General features: G+C 37.9%; 1 protein-coding gene across 8 annotated transcripts in view; it reads left to right on the top strand.

Annotated features, from left to right (window-relative positions):
• Positions 1-25,910, top strand: part of PTPRZ1 (protein tyrosine phosphatase receptor type Z1) — a 133,864-nt gene that overhangs the window by 73,693 nt on the left and 34,261 nt on the right. For all 8 annotated transcript variants that reach the window (XM_059471931.1, XM_059471930.1, XM_059471929.1 and 5 more), the window contains exons 3-11: positions 3,320-3,499; positions 5,346-5,497; positions 6,834-6,929; positions 7,185-7,251; positions 10,626-10,783; positions 11,313-11,463; positions 16,689-16,873; positions 17,561-17,687; positions 23,483-23,526. In XM_059471931.1, the coding sequence (XP_059327914.1) occupies positions 3,320-3,499; positions 5,346-5,497; positions 6,834-6,929; positions 7,185-7,251; positions 10,626-10,783; positions 11,313-11,463; positions 16,689-16,873; positions 17,561-17,687; positions 23,483-23,526 (1,160 nt within the window). The remainder of the gene's footprint in view (positions 1-3,319; positions 3,500-5,345; positions 5,498-6,833; positions 6,930-7,184; positions 7,252-10,625; positions 10,784-11,312; positions 11,464-16,688; positions 16,874-17,560; positions 17,688-23,482; positions 23,527-25,910) is intronic.

Genomic DNA, 25,910 nt, shown 5'->3' with positions numbered 1-25,910 from the left:
GTTTCCAAAGCACAGTTTGGGAGAAGTCATTTTCAAAGCTCAATTTCAGCAATATTTTTCAAAATGGCTGGCACAGCTTTGATTTATGGTTTCCATCATAACACCTATAGTAAAACAATCTGCTCTTGTTTAAAAACATTCAGTTCTTTCATTTTTACTTTGGTTTTCAGCAAGTTATATAAACTGCAGCAGTTCCACCACCTGCTGCCTAGACCAGATGCATTTATGTTAGCATTTTAGTTCATATCAGGAGTGGACTTTTGAAGCAAATCTCCTGTCTGCACCCCACTTACTAAGCTTTGGTTTGCAGGGTAGAGTTGTCTCACAGTGTGTGGCATGGGTTCATCTCTACTGGTACCAAACAGGGATTGTGTTGCAGAAGTGTACCTTACACCCTTCAGCAGGCAATGGGCATTCAGCCCAGGGCACCAGACAGAGCTAGACTGAGGTAAAACCTTCTGAAAAACATCTGGTATGGACATCTGGTCCTCAACCTCAGCTGTTTCCCTCTATAATGCTACTTGTATTGTTCAGCACTGTTTGCTAATATACACAATCAATATGTGCTCCAGCATTTGCAGAATTTATACATAAATGTGTATTTTGCTGCTCAAATGTTATTTGGGTTATCATGACCAGACTCCAATTCTCCATTCCTTCTCAGACTCCATTCCTCAGGGGATTCCCCTTGTTCCTGCCCCAGATCCGACCCTGACATTGATTTCCTGTACATTTTATTCCATAGTTTTTATCAATGCTGTAGCTACACACTGTCTTCTGGGAAGAGCAAAGATTGCAAATTTTATCATGAGATGTATGTTTGGACTTTATTACACACTGAGTCACAAGTAATGACTACCAAGTTGTAGAACTTAAGTTCTACATACAAAACCACAAAATCAAAAACTATGGAAGTTGGAAGGAGATTATAGTTTCTCTAGTTTTAATTCACTTGTTTTTACTGAACATAATAGTAGACAGTAGAGAATTTAAAGACAAGATGACAAATGCAATGATGTCTTTCATCAAAAGAATCATGGAAGAAATTTTCCAAAAGCACCATAGTGGGAAAAAGAAAATAGTGGTTTTAGTCAGCTCTAATGTCAGTGATGGACAGAGCAGAATAACAGAAATGCATGTTGGAAAAAAAAGATGGTGTTCTGAAGGAGAGACTGCAGGTGGGCTATGGGATTTGGTATGTCAGTGGAAAGAGAATGGAAATTTCTACTGCCTTGGGGCAACTGCAGGAGTCTGAGGAAGTGTTGGGCTTTGCCAAAAGGAGCAAAAGAAATAGAGCATGGAGTAGGGAGTGCAGCTTAAATCCAAGGGACGGCCATGGGCAGTTGTCTCAACCCAAACTGACAGAAACATGTGAGAGAGAGCTTTAAAGAGTTTCCTGCAGCTTGGAAAATCACTGAGCTGTCTGAAATCAGACCTGGAAACTGAAGCCTGTTTGCAACGATGCACAGGGCAAGCTGAGAGTTATTTGTGTTCTTCCTGACCCTGCTTGGAGGCTTTTCTGCTTAAAAGTTAACTATTCTAATTTATTTCTTTTTATTTCTTTCTTGATGTTAAAAGCCTTCAACATTTGTTAGAAAATTCTCTATAGAAGACTTGAGCAGATTAATATCCAAGTGTTGGTTCACTTGAGCTGAGAATATCTTAAGGGACACTTTTGAAAGAGATGAAATATTAGCCACTCTTTTCCTGTGGAAGTGCATTACAAATCAGGATATTGCATTATTTTTCCAGGTGATAAATTAAAATTGACAACTAAAGGACAAGTCTGACTCAAGGAGGACCTGAAAGTTTACCCAATGTGCTGTTTCCAAAGGGACCAGTGCTTGCTTGGTACGGGGCTCAGGTCTCCACCTGTAGGGTGCTGACATTCATCAGCCTGTGGCTTGACCTCCCTTTGGGTTGTTTGACTGTTGTTCCTGCCAGTTCCTTCTGTTGCTACTTGCAGGCAGTAAATGTGTTTGCATACCATCTGCAGTAATTCTGATGCAGCAAGCTGGTAACTGGCTTGACTTGTACTTGTTCAATAATTTAGTTCAGGTTTCTTTCTAGCTGGCTGTCCAGGTGAGCATCTTGTCTGACTGGCTATTGTCATGGTTACAGGACTGGCTGCATATCTTCTTCCCCCTATGGTTTTCTAAGTGCAATAGGAGAGCTGTCCTTGCCTAGAGTACCAGATAGCAAATCTTCACTGACAGACTTGGATGTGGCACACTGGCCTGTAAATGAGCACTGGTTTATTTCAACATATCTGGTAGAATTCAAATATACGCACTGTGTACACTAATATTAGCTCTTATCTGCTACTAAGTGGGAAGTTAACTGAAGTCATTCCATTTTCTTGAATCTCTATCGTTAACTCTTGGTTTTAATTAGCATTTTGAAGAATTGCCAGAAATCCCTGTCAGGAAAAATATCTATATGTTTTCAAACACATTAACATACACAAAATATCGTTCCATTTATATTAGCATGTTATATAAACAAAAGATTGTCAGAGCTGATGCTACTCCGTCATACTGATTTGTGGAGTACTTGTCCGTTTCCTGAAAACAACCAATTCTTTGGTGAAGGACATGCTGTCTGTGTCCCCGATGTGTGTCTGGGCTGGCCCCAGTGAGATGGCACACAGCCCCTGTGCCCTGGAGAAGGCTCTTGCTGCAGCACAGGAGCTCCTCTCTGCCGGGCAGCTGCAGAGGGGACAGATGGCAGGAGTGGGAGTGCACAGCCCTCCACAGGCACAGCGGGGCCATGCAGCCCCCCTCCCAGACACAGCATCACTCATGGTCTTTCCTTTTCCAGGGTAAAATCAGTTTACCTTTCCCACTCTGTGTAAGAAATTCTTAAAACATCTCACTGCTTCTTTATATTTAAAAACCTTACTGGACAGATGACTTCATTGGCCAAAAGGAGCATTGACATTGGAATGATTAAAAGTTATTTGGGTAGGATAGTTTTCCAGTAGTTCCCATGGTTTTTTGCATGCTGATTCCGTTCATCTGAAAGCTTTTGTTTTTGCTTCATGTACGTTGTTCATGAGGGTTTTGTTGTTGCTTTATGATTTCCTTGGAAGTTCATAAGAATGTATGTGTGGATATCTAGAGTGCTCAGAGTGTGACTTTACTGCTGAAGGTTGGAATCAGTGGTAGGTGTGCTAAATATTGCTACAGACAAAATCTAAAAATAAGGGCCAGTACTCTGATCTCAGATTGCAAACTGTGTTTTAACATTACCACAATAAAAAATGTATGGATGCCAGTTTGTATTTAAATGTATTTACCCCACATGTTTTGATTTCTAGGAACTTTGAACCAAAAGAACTGGGGCAAGAAATATTCTGCCTGTAATGGTGCCAAACAATCGCCTATTAATATAGATGAAGACCTTACCCAAGTTAATGTGAATCTGAAGAAACTTAAATTCCATGGATGGGAAAAGGAAACTTTGGAAGATACTTTCATCCGCAACACTGGCAAAACAGGTAAAAAAGTCAGATTTCATGTTTTAAGAGGTCTGAAAAGTGATACAGGACAACCAACCAACCAACCAACCAACCAAGGACTTTTACCGAATCATTTTCATTTCACTTAGCTGGTGCATTCTGAATTTATCTATTAAATAAATAAACAAAACAACAGTGATGACAGTAGCTAAATGAAACAGAAATCACACAAACAAAAATTTTTATGTGTGTGGACAGATACAGCCAAAGCAATCACATCGTGACTATCATCCCATCATGGGCATGTCATTAAATCTAAACAGTAAGCTGGCATTTGCTATGAAATTGTGGTAATTATTACTATATATCTAGAGTCTGTAGTGGGTAGGCAAAAATGATTTTTTAAAAGTACGAATAAATTACCTACTCATCTGAAAGCACTTCATGGATGAGTTGGAATTACAAAAAGCTCCGCTTGGGATTTATCTCACCTACACATAGACACATAAAATGTAGAAACTTTCATCTGAATTACTCACATAGATGCTTCCTAACAGTCAAAGAAGAGAAATGTGTGCTTTTGTGTTCTGATTTGTTTTACCAATCTTAAAAATACATTTTAGAAAGAAGTGATTTATACCCACAAGTGCATATTTTTCCCAGCCATGAAAAAAGCTTATGGTGTCATCTAAATTGTCAGAGAAATATTTTTACTACCACTTATAAGTCCAGGAATGCAGTAACTAAAAGCTGCTTGTTAGAAGAACTGTTCCTTGTTTTGGGCTTGGGTGTGGAGGAAGGTATCTCTTAACAACTCTCTTTGACCTTCTACCAGTTCCAGTGGGACCCCAAGATCAGCCTTTTTGGTTTAGTTTAGTTTTGTTTTGTTTTGTTTGATTTAGTTCAGTTCAGTTTAGCACCATCGTTCCTAATTTCTGTTCTTTCTTTCATATACTTTCTACATACCACTACACAAATCACTTACTTCCCTCCTGCCCAGCTGGCTCAGATAAATATTCCTTTGACTTTTCAAAATGCCCCTGAGAAAATGTTCCTTCAAGCCTTTAAAAGTGGACTGAAATTTTTCTCATCTACAGCAATCTGGATATTATATGAGGAACTGCTAAGCTTGTTTAAATGGTCTTCAAAGTTTTGAGGAAAGGAATGTGGGGAAAATGAACTCATTAGTGCTGTTTTATCAAGACGTCAAGCAGTTCACAGTTGCTGGAGATGGGAAAGACAAAATATGGGGCTCCAGTCTATCCCATTCTGCTCGTTCTCTCCAGAAGTCAAATGCTCTGTCCCATCTACAGTTTGTGTACAGCTATGCCCAGCTGAAAACCTGTCATTGCTTTTTCCCAGGGGAGATAGCTCCACAGCTAAGGCCATCGAGACAGTCCTCCTAAGAGCTGGTTAAAATATTCTTTTGTCATGTTGCCTCATGATTTGTATATAGAATTGTGGTAAAAATAGGGGGCATGTGTCTATTTTCCTTTTTGTTAGAAACACAGACCCTTTCAGGAAGGTAGGTACTTCCGGAATTTATTTTCTTAGACAGCCAGCTGGTGGCTAGACCAGCTTACTGAGCTTTTAATGTAGTTCTGTGTCTAGTTTCAGATAACAGGAAACGAAGTACACTTCATTAAATCACTATTTTATGAACTAAAGCATGAAATGAAACATATTCTCCATGCTAATAGTGAATTACCACACTTGTTACTTAGTTTAAGTAACCAATTTCCTGTCAAATTGCTTATGAAATATAGAGAAATAAGCATATCATATTTAAATTCTGGCACCTAAAACTGAAATATGAGAGTTGTAGATGCCTTGGCTGGATTTTATATTCACACTCCTTTTTTTCCCTCTTTCTCCATTTTTTCAGTGGAAATTAACCTGACAAGTGATTATTATGTGAGTGGAGGTGGGTTAGACACCATATTCAAAGCAAGCAAGATCACTTTTCACTGGGGAAAATGCAACGCATCATCAGACGGATCAGAGCACAGTCTAGAAGGACAAAAATATCCTCTTGAGGTAAAGTATAGAATAGATTTTGATGATTTCAACAATTTGACATTCTGCGACATTACTACTCTACAAAGTTCCTTTGTTTATCTCTTAAATCTATTTGCAAATATAATCATTCACTTAACTCCAAATTAAGAATAAATGATGCATTTTAGATGGGCAGTGTAATGTGTTAGTGGCATGTTGAGAATGTCTAAACTGCATTTTTTCCCATCCTGTAAGACAGTATTAGATGTCAGTTCTGCCTATCTGACAAAGCTCCCACTAAATGTTAAGCTCCTATGAATTTGGCCCATGTGTTCCACATCAGTTCATTGTTTAAAGTGTAAATGGACTTTTCAAAGTCAGGGCTTTGCTGAGAGCCCATGGCAACTGCTGGGCCTTACAGATACAAAGTGTGGGCTGGAAGGAGCTGGCAGTGGTGTGCCAAGATCCACGTGAGCAGGTCCTGGGTGCAGCCACATTCACAGGCAGCCAGGCCAGTGTTCCTGAGGGAGTGGGCTGGAGGAGAGGAGCAGCTCTTCCTGGGATGCACAAAGGCCAAACTCTTCCCTCAACAGGACGTTGTGTCATCTTCCAGTTCAAAAGAGGCAGTTGTGGCAGGCAACTGTGCTGTTCATCACTCCAAACATTTGGAACTTCAATGTGAAAGCAAAGCAGTAGTGCCAGGGCTGGAGCAGTTCCTGGGCAGTGTCATTTCTTTTGCCTCACCAGCCACCTAAAAATTCCCAACTCTATCTGACAAGTCATCACAGAGAATGCTCTCTTCCATCACCATCTCATAGAAAGCCAGTAGGAGCAGTCACTCCCCCAGACACGTTGGTCACCCAGCACTGGAGGAGATTTTCCAGCTGCATCTGGAGAAAGAGAGAAAGGAGTGCAACAAAACCAATGCTCATGGCAGCAGTCAGATGTGGGTTCAAAGTGCCTGGTAATCTTATTTCACCAATGGTTTTCTACACTTACTGCAAGGCAGATGCAGTAGGGACATCTTGACATATTATTCATGTTTATCACTGATGGACAGACTGATTTCACCAAGTACTCTAGGTCAGGTGTCCACTTAGCTTATTGTATTATCAATGGAAAGCATTGTGCTCCTTGAAAGGGTAATTCCTGCAACTTTAAGTTCTCCAGGAGAGGTTGCTTTTACCTAGCTAATTATTGATGAACTCCATTCTGCATCCTCAGTTAACAGAAAGGAGAGAGGTAAAAAATCCCTACGTTTATTTAAAATATTTTGTTTGGATGTTTCTTCCCTCAAAATGGGAATATAAGCAATTGCATTACTGAATGTTTACAATTTTTTATATATAACATTTGAATATATTTTTAATTGCAGATGCAAATCTACTGCTATGACGCAGATCAGTTTACAGATTTTGAAGAGGCAGTTAAAGGAAGTGGAAAGTTAAGAGCTTTATCAATTTTGTTTGAGGTAAACAAAATATATCTTTGTGTCATTTAATAAGCCTTAAAACACAGCAGATGTTCAAACTGAATTTCTAACTGGTTCCAATGTGTGATCACTGAGTTAAAAAATTTCATCTATCTTTCTAATTTATTCTTGCAGAAAAGCAAATGGGCAAAATAAGTTTGTTTGGCTTTAAATAATCTATAATTTTGGTGGTAAACTGTAGCTTGCAATCCTTTTTCATTAAGCCTGTTAAAATATGCAATTTCTTTTCAACAGATTGGACTAGAAGATAATCCGGATTATAATCCAATCATTAATGGAGTAGATAGTGTTAGTCGTTTTGGTAAGCTTGCCTCCATTTTTTATTGATTACTGATTAACTCAATTCCACTTCAGTGTGATTATGAAACCTTGAAGACATTGAGGAGCATGGTTCTCTATTGCTCAGTCGTGTCTATTTTCTTAGAAATTACAGAAGTCATCTGGACAGATGAGAAATGGACAATCACCAATCACATGAAATCCAACATAAGCAAGTGCCAGATTCTGCTCCTGGGAAGGGTAATGCTGGTTATGTATACAAACCAGAGAGGGACAGTCTGAAGAGCACCCCTTTGGAAAAAGGTTTGGGGTGCTGTTTAATGGCAAGTTGAATGTGAGCCAGCAGTGCCCTGGCAGCCAGGAGGGCCAGCCCTGTCCTGGGGGGCATCAGGCACAGCATCCCCAGCCAGGCAAGGCAGGGGATTGTCCTGCTCTGCTCTGAGCTGGGGCAGCCTCACCTTCAGGGCTGGGGGCAGGTCTGGGTGCCACAGTGTAAGAAGGACATCAGCCTATTAGTGCGCATCCAGAGAAGGGCAGCCAAGATTGTGAAAGGTCTTGAAGACAAGGAGTGTCTGAGGTCTCTTTGTTCAGCTTGGAGGAGGGTGCCTCCATCACAGCCAACAACTTCTTTAAGTCGGGTGACAGAGAAGCGTTTGCTGACCAGTGGTAGGACATGAAGAAATGGGATGAAGCTGTGTCAGAAGTTCAGATTGGGCATTAGAAAAGGCCCTTCACTGAGATGGTGATCAGTGACAGCCTGGGAACAAGCTCCCCAGAGAAGTAAGTGATTATGGCACCAAGTATCTGGATGACGCTCTTAGTCATATTGTTTAGTTTTAGGTCATCCTGTGAGGAGCAAGACTTGGACTTGACGATCCTCACATGTTTCTTCCAACCTGAGATATTTTATGTTTCTCTGATTAATTTACCCCAAGAATATTTGTAACAACAGATATGTAAATGAATAAATAGAACTATCATGAGAAATTTGTAACTGTTTAAATGCTAAATCCAGATAAATCTGATTTATTATCTAAGTCTTCTTAATCATACATGTCAGGGTTTTTGTATTGGGTTGGAAGCCAGGTAAGACTGTTGTAACTATCTAAGAAGGGTCTTACAAGAGCAAGACTGCCACTGTTCAGTAGACTCAGAGGAGAGAAATTTTTTTTCAGTAGCTCCTGTGTAAATCCAAAATAGTCCAAATATATTGTATTAGTAATGGTTGCTAATCAAGACAACTTCAGTGTGCACAAAGAGATCTGGGCTATGTTTCTGACTCAGTTTCTGGTGTCTTTGCAGATGAATAAATATGAATGAGCACTGTCTTGGACAGGGATATATTCTTACATCATTCCCATAACTTTAAGGAAACCTTGTCTAAGTTTTCCTTTATGCAATGGTGCTTGAATATAAAAAGCTGTTTTAAAAGCCTTCAAAAGTGTGACATTGAAATCAAGATTTCTTTTTTCCCTCTGGAAAACAAACTCTATTCAACAAATTTAAAAGGGAACACCTTTCATAAGTTACAAAGACATAGGGGGTGGAAATATGAAGTAGTTAAGATTCATTACTTTTGTGTGTCATCTTCTGTGAAACAAAAAGGAGAACTAGTAATACATCAAGACAGATGCTGTCCTACAGCCTTGGAAGGAGCTGTAAAGCTATCAGAGCAAGATTCAAGATACAGCCACTACATGGCACTTCAACAATGCTTAGAATACAATTTTCCTGAATAAAATGCAGATGAGCTCAGGAAATTCAGGTCATAACCAAATCAAGTTGTTTCTTCTGAAGAAAAGCACACAATCTCTCCTTGTCTGTGTCCTTGTCACTCATATCTCTATTGTGCTTATTTGAATCACAGTTGCTGAGTTCTCAAGCTCTGCAGAGGAGCACTCCTGTTCCTTCTAGACAAACTTTCTGGTTTTTATCATTCTTTGTAGGTGTTTGATTTTCAGAATCTAGGCTGTGAGTCTCATTAAAGAGTATTTTAAAGTCCAAAGTTGCAAAATGCGTGGCAGGATTCTTGTTACAAATGAGAAGTTTTATGTCCCCAGGCATCTACATAAAATGGACTTCATTTTTGCTGAGGGACAAATGTGTTAACTAGACACATACCAGATAGCAATGATAGCGTCTGTCTGAGGGCTGATTAGCATTTTGACAGGAGAAATGGAAGGATGTGCTTTGCTCTACACTGCTAAATGTTCCCTCTTCATGAGAAATGAATGAGAGGGGGGGCAAGTCATCTCTTCAACCCTAACTCAGCAGAGAGTCACTGCAGAGAAGAAAAGCATCAATCCCTTGTAGTCAACTGTTAATGCAATTTGCTGTTCTCACCAAATTTGTAAGGAATTATGCAGACAAAGAGCAGAAATCTGTACAGAGCTGAATAAGTAACATACCTGTAAAAGCAGGAGTTAATGTACAGTATGAAAAGTCATTAGATATTCAGAAGCAAGTACTTACCAATTAGGGAGGAACTTGAAATGAGTAACTTTAGATTGAAGTAAGTTGTATAAGGATCTACACTATGACAAGGTGTGAAAAGCAGCATTATTTTGGATGCACCAGACAGTAAAGCAGATAATTCTCACAGACTGAAAAGTCTGCCTTGCTGAAGTTGTTACCATTTATGCCAATTGCTGTTGCTGGACCCTACTGCCAAACGAGCAGGCACAGCTTTCTGTGGATGGACTTCCAGCAATCCCTCATGCTTACTCCCAGCTGAAAAGGTAGCCAGTAAACTTCTGGCCTGAAAGATGTGATATTATTTTCACAGAACTTGTTCTCTTGGAGGAGGTCTTTGCATTGTTTGCTGATTTGTGTAAAGCTGTTGCAGTTTTTCACTATATTATCACCATTTTAAAAAGAATCCTGATCCACAGAAATTTTGCTTCTGCTATCATGAGTAATATTAACCTTTAGACCTAGCATGGCAACTGTTCCCCAGGCAGTGATTTTCTGCAAAAACTCAACAATTTGATTAAATTTGGGGGAGAGTTTGAAGCCATATCATGAGACCTAGAAAAAAGATTTAATAAACTGTTTTATTTGAAATTCAAGAGGGAGACAAAGGTTTGGCACCTTGTATGTAAGCTTACAGTGAGAAAATTCTTCTGAACTAATATACTAAAAATTAGTCCATTTGTTACTGGAATAACTTACTACACCTTCCCAAGTAAACAAAGTTGGGCTTGAGCTATACTTTTTCAAATGAAATGGAAGGCTTCATGATTTATTTGTATTTTAGTCTGTCTGGAAATTAAATTTTGAAAAGCCTCTAAATTATCATGTTCCGATAATGGTAGTTCTTTTGGAGAGTGTGATTTGTATTTATTAATTGCTTTTGTAGTATTTTAACTATCTGACTCTATTTTTCTATTTTTTCAGGAAAACAGGCTGCCTTAGAACCATTCATTTTGCTGAATCTCTTGCCGAATGCAACAGACAAATATTACACTTACAATGGATCTCTGTCAGCTCCTCCATGCTCTGAAACAGTTGAATGGATTGTGTTTAAAGATACCATAAGTATTTCTGAAAACCAGGTAATTTCTTTAAAGTAGTGAAACCAAACAATTGAAATTGCCATGTGTATGGTAGAAGCTCATGGCATTCATTGCCAGCCCAACAACAAAGCTTTTCTTTTATCTAGTCAGAAGTTTTTCATCAGCTGTTAAATTAGAAAGCATCTCTATTAATTGTGTTATCTTTTACATTTTTCATAGTTTAGTACTATAATCTGAGCAATTTCTTGTCTTAAAATAGGATAAGAACATATCCCAGGCTGTCTGGACTTCGAGCTCAGATAAAAGGGAGTACAAAACACTTTTTGGATATTCCACCAGACACATGGCGATGCTGAGCAGAGCATAGCTCCAACAGCTGAGTGGTTTAAAAATACTTGTGAAGTAAAACATTAGATATACTAATAGAATGGAAGAAAAGTTCAGTGTTATGCAGGATAATTCAAATGTGAGACTTTATCCAGCATCTTCTCCCCAGAGCTTTTGCCTGTTAGCAGAATCTAGTCAAGTTTTGTGGCTTCTAACTTATTTTTTTCCTCTCGTCTTCTAGTTAGCTGTATTCTGTGAAGTGCTTACAATGCAGCAGTCTGGCTATGTTATGCTGATGGACTACCTGCAAAACAACTTCAGAGAACAGCAATATAAGTTCTATGGGCAAGTGTTTTCCTCTTACACTGGACAAGAAGAAATTCATGAAGCAGGTACTTAACTGAATAGTCATTCCTCTCTTTGCAAGTTAAAAGACAATTTTCAGTGAAAGATTCATCCAAGTATGCAGTTACTCATTTTAAATCGTGTAGAAAGTAGCACACTGTGTTATTAGTCATAAATCTATCACTTTGGAGAAAAAAAACAGCAATCATAAAACATGTCAGATTAAATGGAGTGGAAAATTAAATGCTTGTCTTGACCAGGCATTCAGTGAAAATCACATCAGTTCAAGCTTCCTTACAGTGCCCTTTTAATGTGTTTCAGACTTCAAACAAGCTGCCTTTTCAGAGAGTGCAAGAATATTTTGTTTTACAAACCTATTTGGTTCTTTATTGTGTAGTGTGGATGCTTTTTCAATGGAGACTGAAGGGTTGTCACCAAATTAATATCAAGCAGTTTGCTTAGGAAGTGATAGATGGAGAGAATTACAGAAGCCAGATTCTGTTCTCAGTCTTACCTTAAACTTCAGGGAGGTTTGAGAAGGTTCTTTGGCCAAAATAGTACATAAAGCAGTGGGAAACAGGATTTGGCACAAAATATAGGAGTCAATTATTCCTATACTAACAAGCATAAAAGAATATATAGGAAACTTCTAAACTGGAAGCACTGTGTTACTACTTGGATGAGAATACCTGTAGATTCTTTAACTCAATTTCACTGAACTGTGTTTAATTAGACATGAACAGATGACTTAAGCACAGGCTACAGGAGTTCTGCAGATTAGAAATGTGGTTTCATACATGTAATTTTACATATTTATGTGGCCATGTATGTAGACGCACACAAATGCAAACTATGGCATTTGTTTAATGTAGAACATTAGAGAAGCATTTATATTTCTGCCTCCATTTTAAGATAGAATTTAAAAACTCTAGGAATCATTAAAGTTAAATGTTCAGATGTAAGAGCTGTAACACAAATGCCAAAGTCTCTAAGAGTCAATAGGCTTATTCATGTTTAATATTGCATAGTAGTCAACAGAAAAAAACTAATCTTTTTAATCCCTTTAGAGGATGTATGAGAAATGCCAAGACTGATTATTACTCAGGTAGATAACTGAAAAATTATTTTGTGTTTTGAAACCTAGAATCCCAATTTTCTCCTGTTGCGTTCAGTGTAGATTCTCATTAGGGAGTTGGATTAAATGCTTGATTTATTGCTGTAATTAATACATGACATTTCATAAATAGAACTAAGTTTTCTTAGGAAAGCTAGAAGTATCTTATAATTCCATTTTAAACTAATTTCAGGAATTTTCAAAATATTTTCAGGAATTTTCTCACAGTAACATCCCCAACATTTTTGGTGTACAAGCACAGTCCTACTAAGGGCATGGGAGATGGCTCATTCCCCAAACCTGCCCAGTGATATACATAATTTCCCTATGCAATATGTATGTAGCAATTTAAGAAGATTAAAATAGGTGATCCTTACAGCCATGCTTGAGGATTCATCTAAAAAAAATGTTTTGAAATTGTAATGCTTAATCTCCACCAACCTCAGCTGGCATGCAAATCCATTTATAATAAAAATCATAGTTTATTCCTGTAAACCTGAAAACCATTGTGGTGGCTGCTGGGCACATTTGGGTGACTTTCCATCCTCTCCAGCCTTCTGGTAAGGCCTTGGAAATAAGTGCTGAAACTTAACTCTTATCTATCTTCCTGGGTTTAGTAAGGTATAAAAAACAATGGGTTCTTAAAATTCAAGACTGACAATATATATTGATAAAAAGTACTAGCCAGCCTGTTTTCCCATGAGAAACACAACCACATAAAGTTCAGTGGCTGTCTCAGTTAAATTCTCTTGTGAGACATGGGGTCAGGACTCGTGCGTTTGTCCTTTCACGTTCCTCAGTGCACGTCACTTCATTGTGAATGCTGAGATTCCCAGCTGTGTGTGGGACACCTCCACTGGCACAGAGTGTGGGGTGCAGGTGCCCGGGCATTGGCAGTGGGGGATACAGGGGGTCTCTGTGGGGAGAGCCCGGGGCTGCCCCGAGTCAGACCCAGGCAGTTCCAGCTGGCCCCAGCCCACCCCTCTCAGGGAGCCGTGGTGGTGTCACCTGCAGGAAAACAAAGCTGCACAGCAGTGAGGAGAGGGGGAGACTGAGAAACTGCTCTGTCACTCCAGGTGAGAGAAGGAGGAAGGAGAGGAGGTGTTCCAGTAGCAGAGCAGAGATTCCCCTGCAGCCCACAGTGAAGATTATGGTCAGGCAGCCTGTCCTGTGGCAGACTGTGCAAGCTCCATGCAGGAGCAGGCTGCTGGCTGTGGCTTGTGGAGGGAGCCCATGCAGGAACAGATTATCTGTCAGGTCTCTGACCTTAGGGAGGACCCACAGTGTAGCAGTCTATTTCCAAAAGACTGTCCAGAGGCTGGAAAAATTAATGAAAGGCTGTATCCTGTGGATGGGACTCCACAGTGGAGCAGAGGAACAGCACAAGGAAGGAGCAGCAGAGGCAAAGTGTTATAAGCTGACCACAATTCCCATTCCATATTCCCCTGTGCCACTGAGAGTGGGGAGGTGGAAGAATCAGGAGTGAAGCTGAGCCTGTGAAGAAGCAAAAGGTGGGGAGGTTGAATTGATTTGTTTTTGTTTCTCACTATCCTACTCTATTTTTATTGGTGATAAATTTCCCCAAGTCTAATCTGTTTTGCCCATGATGGTGGTTGGTGACCAATCTCTGTCTTTATCTTGACCCACCAGCTTTATCATCTTACTTTCTCCCCCTGCCTTGCTGAGGAGGGGGAGTGGGCAAGTGTCTGGGTGGGCACCTGGTGGCCAGCCAAGGTCAGCCCAGCAGACACCTGTTGTGCTGCCCCACCTCCATTACAGAGAGAGTGCAGATCTAGAATATATTAAAAATTGCTTTTTGCCACACACTGTAGGGGCCCTGAATATCTGAATGTAAATGAAGTGATTTCATGGCTTCAACCATTGAAAAGTTGAATTGAAAAAATAATCTCAAACATAGATTTAGCTAAAGTAGAAGGTGGGGGGAAAAGCCAAATTTGGGCAAGTTATAAAGGCCCTCTGGTCAAAAACAGCCCAGGCAGCTTTTGGCAATGATTTGGCTGATGTACCCCAGGGATTCCCCATGATGCAATTAAGTTCAGATGAAAATTTCTTAAGTTACATGGGTAGCATTTTATTCCACTGGAGAATAAGCAAAGGGAGATGCATTACTGCAACATGATGTGATATGAAAAAACAGAATCTAAGTATTCACCTGGAGAAAGCAGAGACTTGGCTTCAAGTTTAGCAGGAGTTTGAGTAGGCCTCTGACTTTCTGTGAAATTTTTGCAAATTTTTCTGTGAATTGGTCCTTCAGACTAGTAACAGACTCAAGAACTCCCTTTCTTGCAGTCTCTTTGCTCAGATTTTTCTGGAAGTTGGTATCACAGCAGAGGTACTCAATTAGAGAAGTTGTTATGTGGTCTCCTTTCTAGCCTCTGGAGAAGGAAAATGAGATAAGAGAGAGTGAAGTACTTCTGTGTTACTGACTGGTAGGAAAGAAAAGGGACCAGCAGGATGATTTACAAAGTGACATCAGAAGAAGGGAAGAGAAAACATTTTGGGAAGAAATGGATGTGAAATAATAAGTAAATGATTGTCATGTAGTAATATTGTCAGTCATTGCTGAGATGAATATCAAAAGGAGGAGAACAAAAAGGAAGACGTTTTTCTTGGGAAAAAATAGAAGAACTATTTGGAAAGGGAAAAAAGAAAACAAAGAAATACCACTGGAAGCACCAACCTTGTACCTTTAAAAGTTTTATAATACTGCTCTATGAGTCTGAATACAGACTGAGATTTCAGAACCAAATTCACTCATAAGCAAAAAAGATGAAGGGAGGAAAAAGACTGTAGAGAAGAATTTGGAATATAGAGAAGCATTTTGACAAGAATTTTAAACACCTTTGAAAAGAAATAGCTGAGGAGTGCTTAGATTCATTGAAAAAGAAGGAAATCAGTTTAAATCACCTGTGTTCATACTCAGAATTGAGAAGGACTAGTCTAATGATTTCTCCTTGCCATCTGGTGGAAATGGGAAGGAATGACAAATTTTAGGAATGCAATGGAATGGAATGGAATGTACACAACATTGATTTTTTTTAAAACTTGCTCTTTTTTTGCATCAATTAAAATAATTAGGTGTAATTAATAAAATTATGTATCAATTATATAGCAGAGTAGATCCAAAACACAGAAAGGGAACGCACCTAAATTACAAAAATTAACACTGCCTCTGCTATTAGCTTACACACACAAACACAGAAATTAGGAAAGCCTTGCTGCTTGTTTTCCATTTACTGTCAGACAGAAGCTGCTCAGAACTTCCCACCTTCCTTGGAGAAATGCCTTTGACAAATATTTCGATGGAGTTTGAGTGTCCCCTTGTGTTCAAGTGGCAAAATGCAAAGCTGAAGGACTTTCAAAATGCAGCATTGTCTGCCAAAGCCTTGGGGCATCTTGGTGTTCACTTCTTTTTAGAGAACTCCAAAGGATCTGCACCTGTTTTCTTAGTGAGCTAAAAGGGTTTTTGCTTTCTTTTTCTAGACACTGATATATTGCTCTAAGCACATTACGAGACGTAAAAAATGTTTCCTTGTTTATTCCAATTTAAGCTAAAAATATAATAACAAGCCTTAAAATATAATAACATTAAATGACTGCTGCTAATGCAATACTTAGTTTCTTATTATTTACCTTTTCACTCTTCTTTAGTACTATAAAAAGATTAAAACAGCCTTGAGGGGCAATTCAGGTGATAGGTTTACCTTTAACCATTAAACACAATCTAATGTAGATTAGTCTATTACAGCTAGTGTGAGAGTATGCAGATCTTCTAGCGCTAATTTCATGGAGCCATAAAAATTGAGATTTTTTGATTCCCAGGACAGATATAAGAATCTTTATGTTTAATCATTTATATTTTATTTCTTAGGAACTGGATACTGGTATTTCACAAAATATGTTATAGGAGGCAGAGAGAGGAAATTCAACTCAACTTTACTTGCTTTTAGAAATCTAGCATTTAAATACTGGTTCTGTTTACAATGGCATGGCATTTCAAATGTTTTAGTAGAAGGCTAAAATTGAGGCATACAAAAAGACTTTCATTCGTTTTCTCAGGAAGTATCTCAAGATTTTAGTAGAGTTACTTGTACCATTTGATAATTACCATATTCTTTCCTCTTTTCTTTCTTCCAGTTTGCAGCTCTGAACCTGAAAATGTTCAATCTGATCCAAAGAATTATACCAGTCTCCTTGTTACATGGGAAAGACCTCGTGTTGTATACGACACCACAATTGAGAGATTTGCTGTCTTTTATCAACAACTGGATGGAGAAGATCAGACTAAGCATGAGTTTCTGACAGATGGGTATCAGGACTTGGTAACTGTAAACTCTTCAAGTTTCATAAAAAGGGATGATGGTGTAACAACCCACTGTTAATTATTGTGATGGATTAAACCGTAGCTGGGAGCTGATTGAAGAGAAATTTTTTGGCTGTAAAGCCACAAAGACAACTTAAAACAAAAGAAAAAAACTTGTCTAGAGCAGGAAAAAACTCTACAGATTGCTGCTTTGATTTGCCTATACTTGCTGTGAGCATGTCAATCACAGAGCTCCCTAGCCATAAAACCCAATTGTCAGTTAATAATAACCTGTAAATCATTGGTCATGGATGTGAAAGAATGACCTACACAAGCAACTAGTGAGATTCAATTCAATTGTACTGCTATAAATCCTAAGTTACTGATTACAGCTTCATGATATTTTACCAATGAGATCTGTTCCTCTAACCCTCTTTAAAGACTCGTCTGATATAGTGTTACCTAAACTTGTGTTCAGTGCTAAAGTTATATGGTTTATTATCCTCCATGTAAAAAGTCACAAGTTTGGGGTTTTTTTATTTGACTGAAAACCGTTTGTGACAATAAAATAAAAAGGCACACATTATAATACTAGAAGAAAGGAGCTTTGTGCTTCATAACAAAAATGTGTCATAAAAAATTAACATTTTCAAATTCTTGATACTTATTTGCAAGTAAATGATTAAATGTGTTTTTTTTCTTTTAGGGGGCTATTCTAAACAATCTGCTGCCCAATACAAGTTATGTTCTTCAGATAGTTGCTGTTTGCTCTAATGGTCTGTATGGAAAATACAGCGACCAAGTCATTGTTGATATGCCTTTAGAGGATGCAGGTAAGTGGTCTTTTGAGTTTAGAGATCCCTTTTAGCTGAAAAACCTGTATTTCAAGTAGTTTGTTTGCAAACCAGTTAAAATGCATGACTTCAGAATCATGCCAAAATGAAATTTCAAAATCACTGCAGTTAACCTTCAGCATGTCCCTTGCTAATGGTATTTTACATGACATAATTCCTTATAAGCATTACCTATAAAAAACTGCATGTTAATTTTTTTAATTCTAAGCCTATTGTGAAAAGCCCCTGCTTGATTTCAAATCTCACACAAATCTCACAAGTGTATCTTTTAGATATGTAGGGAAATAAAACCATGTTTGGTATTATTTCTCTATGGTTCAACCATCCTCTCAAAATTAATCCACACCACCAAAGTATTAAGGAATCAAGCAATACAACCCCACTATATGATTTATAAGTCTATATTAATGATTTTGAAATTTGATTTCCTATGAATACTTGGAGTTTGATTTCAAAGACTTGTGATGATGGAATTCCCTTGCTTCTTAATGCTGCCTCGCAAAAGAATCAAAAGGCTAACAAACAAATCTTAATGATTTCACAGCCAGATTTGCTTCTTCTGTCTGCTGGTAAATATGGAATAACTTGAAACTGTAGCATGAAGCTTGATCTTATCCTAATAATTCCTTAAATTTAGTGTAAGTTTTAGCATCAGATTCAGTTCCTATGAAAGTGAGTGAGGGCTTTGTTTTTAATTAAGAACACTGTAATTAATAGTAGAAAAAATCAAATGTTTTTTGATCATGTTAGGAGCTTTTTTATTTTTAATCTAAGAGCCTGTATTTTTTTGTTTGTTTATGCATTCTGTAAATACAGTTTTATACTTATGTGTGTCTGTTTAGCTACAGCAAGGTCATTAGTGATCTTGTGGTGAACTTGGGAAAACAGGCCAGTTTTTCATTTCAAGGGAGCCACGTTCCGTTACAGTGAGAGAGAGTGTGATTCTCAACAATCTCTACCACATGAATTCTGGACTAATAAGTGTAGTAGGCTTATAATAAGGTGGGTTTCTCTGTAGGAAGAGGATACAGTATCAGGTATAGTACATACACATTTTTAATAAAGATTTAACTTGTCTTTCAAACACAGTGTATAATAATGTATTTTGGGGTCTTAAGTTAGTATCTACTGGAATTTTCATATTTCTCTTTAGTTTTCTAAAAAGTCCACAGCAAGGTTCTGACATTCTGCCTGACATTTCACTTTTCTGTCTACCTTTTATTCATTTCTTAGTATATTCTTCCACTTACTTTCCAGAATTTACTGGGTTTGTGTTTGAAGAGTTTTCTCAGATGAGAGTTCATCTACATACCCCACATCCATTTCTACATGGAATGACAAATAAGCAGCATAGTGTTATCATTTAACAACAAATCAAGTCAGTACTGTGCTGCCATTCACAGCTATAAAACCTCTGAAAACACATATTGCAAAACAAAGCCCAGTGTAGGTGATATCCAGAGATAAACCATCCTCCTCTTGCTACTGCTGTGTCCCTGCTGTAAGTTTTAAAATAAAAATTTTAAATATATTTATTTTAAAATAATTTTAAAATAAAAATTAAATACTGAAATGAATATTTGCCTGTTTAAAAAAAACGTTTCACTGACATGCTTCTTATCTGAAATGGACACAAAGTTATTAACTCTAATTTGGTTCTTTTCTTTTGGCACTTCCACAGTGATACCTCTGAAAGCATTGCATAAAGAATATTCAGGGAAAAATTCCTCTCATGTAATTAGTATGATTTCTAAGAGTGAACATTGCTCTATAAGTAAGTTTTTTACATGCTGAGTCAACTCTGGATAAAATTTTAAAATAGGAAAAAATCTTCCATTAATTTCTAACATTAATGTTTATTTGCATAATTAATTTTACTAATAATTTACACCTGAATTAACTTTTGCAAATATTTCAAATATTTTCATATTTAATTATAATATACCTAATATTAGAAAACAGATATATGGGAATGTAGATATCTAATAAGAAAGATTTCTTCAGAGCAGCTTGCTGATTACAACTATAACATCAAATTGATTTTGTGATCTGCTTTATAGATCTTGAGGCAAAAGGGGATTTCTTGGAGCTCCTGCTTGGGAATTTATGAAAGAAAAGTTATCTTCACCGTGAAGACATGAAATAAAGTTGACACACATAAAGCATAAATTAAATATTTCATTTTCAAGAATTACTCTGAGTAATCCAGTTTAATTAAGATGAAATTCACTACAGTCACCTCCAGATCAGTCTTCCTGTTAAGAGCTAGAGCAAGGTGTGAGTTGTGTGGAGCCATTAGATGGGCCCTTTTCCAGGAAGAATTCTGTCCTTGGAGTGGCCACTTCTAATGAGCTGTGGAATTCAAAAAGCTCAAGACTGTTGGTTTAGACTTTCCTTTTGAGATACTTGCAAGAGAGTGTTTCTCATGCCTTCTCCCCACCCAGTCTGGTGCATCCCATATGGTCAGTGAGGGCTCTGCAGGCTCTGCTGATCCACAGATCCAAGGCTCTTTTCTCAGCGATGTTTTGTAAGATGAAGGACCTCTTTGGGGTCTCTGCTTCGGTTTGTGGAAGCCTCAGGAGCTGTGGTGTAATGACACTGGGCAAGGCACCACAGTGGAGACCTCTGCTCTCTGGGTTTTTCCTGAACTCTTCAGAATTGCAACCCTTCTTCTTGTAATACACTGTGTGTGAAGGTTAAAATTTTTTCCAGTTAGTTTCACTGGAAAAAGTTTCACTTAGTAAAAGCCAACAAGTGCACAAATGATGTAGCCACAAAATTGCCACAAAATTTAGGGAATTGTGTACAGCACATTTTAATCAGCTTTGATAACAATCCAACCTTTATTTACAAATTTTTCATTTGTTATTAAAATTGGATTTTGAATAACTATGTAAATGTGTGCTTCAACTCTCTAGATAACATCTGTATAAGAGCTGAGGGTTGTGCAGTAGTTTGTTGTGTAGCTAATACTGGTGGTACTTACATGCTTTTGCTGACACAGGAAAGGAAAAATATGTAACTTCCCATTCCTGTTCCTTTGTTGGTGTTTGTCAAAAAAAAACCCTGGCATGCTGGGACATATCTCTCAAATGCTGTCTCCTGCCTGGCAGCTCGTGCTGTCAGCAATGCTTTGTGAGGGTCTAACTGTGCAACTTTTTGTAACTCATCCTTGAGATTTTTGTCCTGAAAATCACTAAACATCTATTAAATGTCTGATTTAGGGGATGCTTTTTTCTAATTTTGTACTGATAAAAGTAGAAATCTGAAAACTAATTGAATCAAAAGAAACAGGCTTTACTTTTGTTCTTGCCATGCCATTTATGTCATGTCAGTACAAAAATGAAAAGAGTTTATATTGTGCGCCTTATTCTATGATTATAAATCACATTGTTTAAAGAGATTTTTTTAATATTTCCATTGAAAAAATGTAGGGAAATGGTTACATCTCTGTATTTGTTCTACTGTTTCTTAACCTGTCATTAAAATGGACTAGGAAAAGACCTCTACAGAACTCTAACTAATTATTTAATAATTTTAAATTGTATACTATAGAATAATCAATATGTAGTTTCAGAAAAAATAAACAAGCTTGTTCATCAACCTTATGGAGGGTGTGGCTGTTCACCTTGGCTGGGGATGTTATTATGTTTCTGTAATCTCCTGTCAAATCAAAAGCTCAGCAGTAGGATTAACAGAACTTCTGTAAGTGTGTGTCTCTAATACTTTTGACAAATAAATTTTATATTAAATCTAAATTTAAATATTCTTTATAAAGTTCCTGGAGATTTACTGGTTTTGTTAATAAAGAGGTTCTTTTATATATATATATATATATGCATTTATATATAATGTATGTATATTAAAGCCTCTTCCTTGAGAAAACAGCAAGAAACTGTAGTTTCCTGCTGGTGGAATTTGAGAGCATGTATCCTACTGTATACTCTAGCACAATCACTACAGTTTGTTTTTCTGACTGAGTCTGATTAAATCTCAACTCAAGAATACTAACCACAGAAAAGTATGGATAGAATTCCTCTGTAATAAAAACACGTTTCAGACAAGTCTGTTAAACACCTCGTACATGGTGTGGATCTATTATGGGGAAGCATTCAGACTAAATTCAATATTTGATTTGTGTCATTGAGAAGCCAGGGAATATCATTATCTCATCCACCCCTTCCTCCCCTGCACTCCCCTCCCCACCCTCCCAGAGCCTCCTAGGCCTCAGGAGCCAGAGGTAAGATAATTTTTTTATCTATCTAGCTAAAGAAAGGTCAGTTCTGTGTTTGGTAATTTATAGATGTTTGTTACTAAAGGATAATTTGTGAAGATTTTGTGCAGCATTTCTTAGTGGAAATTTGTTTGCATGCTATAACCTACAGATAATGCTGTTTGATCTTATTAGTTTGATAAACTTCATCTGGTGTATGTTGCATATAGCACATCTTAATTTGTTTTGAAAGGTAGATATGGATAGACCAAAGAGAATACAAGTCATAGATCTCCATCTGACTTTGCAAAAAAGAGAAATACAGAGATGGAATCTTCATCCTCGTGTATTGAACAAACTACATTTGGGCATTGTGGAGAAAATGCAGACATGGAGCTGTGTGTGATGGTATTGTTAGAATTGCTCTCCAGGCTAAGAGATTGGCATTTTCACCTAGTGCAAATCAGCCCTCAGAATATGTGCTAGCACTTGTGCGCAGATAGAGTGCTAGAACATGGCTTAGGAGAAAGCCTTAGAAAGGAATGGATACCTTATCCACCTTTGTGGACCAAAGGTGCAATAAGGTGCATTAGTGCTCTGGAAGGGGTGTTAGATTTCCTCACTGAAGAGCTGAGCCAGTTCCTAGCAGAGAGGTCAATGTTCTTTCAACCTGCTTTGAAGCCTCTCTTGCTGACCACCATCAGAAGTATAACACTGCATTTGGCTGAGAGGAGAGAAAGAAGGCAAGAGACTACTTCTAAATTTGGAGAGATGGATTTTCAGCTGGGTTGTAGGAAATTAATTTCTTCAACCTGTTTCAACTGGTTTTTTATTTTTGAAAATTTGGTAGGCCTCAAAAGCCTCTAGAGTAGTTCTTCACAGAGCATGCAATACCTGTTTATTAGGGACTGTTTCTGGGATGTGATACAACTGGCTTTATGTCTGTACATTAAATCAAGTAGGGTGGGGGATTGAAAAAGGCTGTAAGCACTGGGAAGGGTGAATCTGTTTGGTCTGCCTTGCTGGAAGCATGCAGCCTGCTGAATACTGACTATGATGGCCTTGCTGTTGCTCTAGCACCTAAGCCCAAGCCTGGGTGTGCAAATGGGGAATTTTCTATATGAAAATTATAGAATAGATTATTTACAAGAATATCTTCAGAGCTTTCAGATTTAATGTAGAGAAATAGTTGATCCCCAGACTTACTGTTTTTCTCACTTCTGTATTTCTGCATTAAACTGTATTTTGCATGAAAATGTTTTTGTAAACTTGGCTTTCCCCAGCCAACATGTGGTTCCTCCAAAAGTGCAAATCCAGTGGTATCAAAATAGAGCCAGACAGAACTGTTGTGGCTGAAAGAATGTGTCCTGTGTAGATAAGTGAGCATTGCTACCCTTAGTCCTTATTCCAGGGGGTTGGCCACTTCTCCAAACACAGTCCTACAAAAAATCTTTGACATTGTCTCCATAACCATATTAATTAGGCAGTTGAGTCCTTGCAGAATTTAGAATTCTGTCTGTTTAAAATTGTGGATGATACGGTGTGTATTTTTGTTTTATAGAGGCTGACCTCATTCCTGAACTGAGTGAAGCTGAAGAATATGAGGTATAGCATTCATTTGTTTTTTAAGGATGTATTTAAGATAAATACATTTCAACTAGACTGAAATTATATTCTGTGAAAATTGACAAAACTATGTCACCAAATGAGTATATTATCTGCATTTATGTATACATATGTACGTAGCCTTTGAGCTATATTTCTCCCTGGATAACTCTGGAGATACCTCAGTATTTCTCTGGGGTTGGAGGTACATGGTGAAGTAAAGGATATCACTGAATATTCCTAAATATTTTTCATATGGGGCACCAGTTTACAATCACCCCTCTGTGAAGTCTGACAGAATTGTTCATCAAAGAATCAAAGCTGCCATCCAGTGTTAGGCTTTTTAGTTAAAGAGAAGTTTGATTTCTCCTTACTTGTGATGGTTTTATCATGTAGTAAATTAAAGTAAGGGAGGACAATAGTTGTGCTGAAGAGTGAGATTCAAGTGTGTCTGCCATCAGTGCGCTGTTGGTTTAACTGTTACTCAAAAATTCTTGGAGGTTCATTTGCTTCCTGAACTCAAGTGAGACTTTAAAGTATGGCTCTGTTTTACAAAATTTTTAATGATCCTATGATAACCTTTGAAGGCTTCATATTCAGTAACTAGGTCTCTGGAGTCTCAGGAAGGAGAGATGTACAAATGCCATGATTAAGTTTTTAACAGTCTCTAATACCAATTGTGTAACAGACAGTTACTTCAGTAGGACAATTATCAAGTAATCCCTCAGAATTTTTAATTTATAGTTTCAGTCTATGACCACAATATTCTCACTGCAGGACAAATCCTTTTAGTTAAATAGCACAGCCTGTGCTCACCTGTCTATTTACCCTCCCTTGCATTTGTGGACACTGAGTAACCAGTAGCACAGTCATTTCTCTGTTCTAGTGTATCTAGATTATTATATTGCATCTGTTTCATGCCAGTGAACATCAACTGATTTTTACTTGAACCGAAAAAGTTTGAAAGCTCATACACTGCCTTGCAGAAATAGAAACATGGGCCTGTCCAGTCTAGCCCAAGTTTGAAGGCGATTAGTTGTGGTGTGCTGTCCCTACATTTTGGATATTTAGTTCTTCAAATGAAATCCAAACCTGAGAGTGACATCTGAGGCACCTTATGTTAAGTGCATGAGGGGTTCCTGGTTCAAAGAGGGACTGCAGTGTGAAGCCCAGCTCTAGCCTAGTGGGTAAAGCCCTCTGGTGAGACTGGGTGAAGGCTCACAACTCCTGTTTGTTGAGTGCCTCAGGCAAAAACATACTCAGCAGCTCTTTATCTTGGGTGTATTCCTTCAAAGGCTGTTGCTTTTTTACATTACTCTCCCTGCTGTGCCCTGCTCAATGCAGGAATGGGAGATCTACTCAACCTAAACTATAGTGGAAACTGAGGAGTTGTTAGATTGATGACTGTGCCTATCTCCTGTCTACTGGGTGTTTTCTCTCAGCATTATGCTTTTGAACAACAAACAGTGGCATTTCCACCACATTGGCAAGCCAGATCTTTAAAAAAAAAACAAAAAAACAAAACTATTTTGCAAGAGGCCCTGTGCTGCTCTCTCTCTTAGGGCTATGTGTGCCTGTCAAATCAGGTCCTTTCAGAAACTGAAAGTGTACCTCAATCTAGATGGCAGAGTTGGGCTGGGACAGGTTCGATTCTGGTGCAGCACTAGATGATGACACAGCACAGAACTGCAGGGACTGCTGTGTTTAAGTCAAAACAAAAATGCTTGCTGAGTGAGTTAGGTGCTTCAATGATAATTTTTTTTTTTTTATTTTGTGCAGGGAAAGCTGTAGAAGGGATGAAAAGATTTGACCTTAGATCCTCCAGCACTGCCTAAATGCTGATTGCATTCAGGCACATTTTTTTTTTCTTTTGGATATGTCCTTAAAAGGCAAAACTCTAACACAGATTTTGTGCAAAGTATTGTTATTCATCGTCATTCATATTCAGAAAACAAAGGGTCATAACAGGACTAGGGCACATGGATCACAACACTTGTGAAATGCTGACAGTCTTGATGAGGATCGTGAACTCTTCCAGAATACTCTAATAATTCAGCAGAATTGAGGTCATAAATATATTTTACAAATTATCTTGTTGTTATTACCGTTTAATTACCATCAGGATATTAGTGCAAACCTCTAATGCATTCTGATAGCAAAAACATTTTTTCATTGCAGTGTATACAATCTAAGCTCTATATATTGCATATACAATTGCATTTTATTAGGAAAGAGATTGAGCCTTCTTAATAAAGTAAATAGATATTGTGAGTGATTTTTGCCTCTCAAACACAATTTAAGTAATGCAATATTGAAGAAGTTATTGGGACACAGCATTTTAATGTTTTTATTGCAAATAAGTAATATTTTTCAAGATAAAAGAG

Source organism: Ammospiza nelsoni, chromosome 5, assembly GCF_027579445.1.
Source record: "Ammospiza nelsoni isolate bAmmNel1 chromosome 5, bAmmNel1.pri, whole genome shotgun sequence".
Classification (NCBI taxonomy): domain Eukaryota; kingdom Metazoa; phylum Chordata; class Aves; order Passeriformes; family Passerellidae; genus Ammospiza; species Ammospiza nelsoni.
The sequence above is the reverse complement of the archived record's forward strand: the minus strand, read 5'-3'. Positions and strand labels throughout refer to the sequence as shown.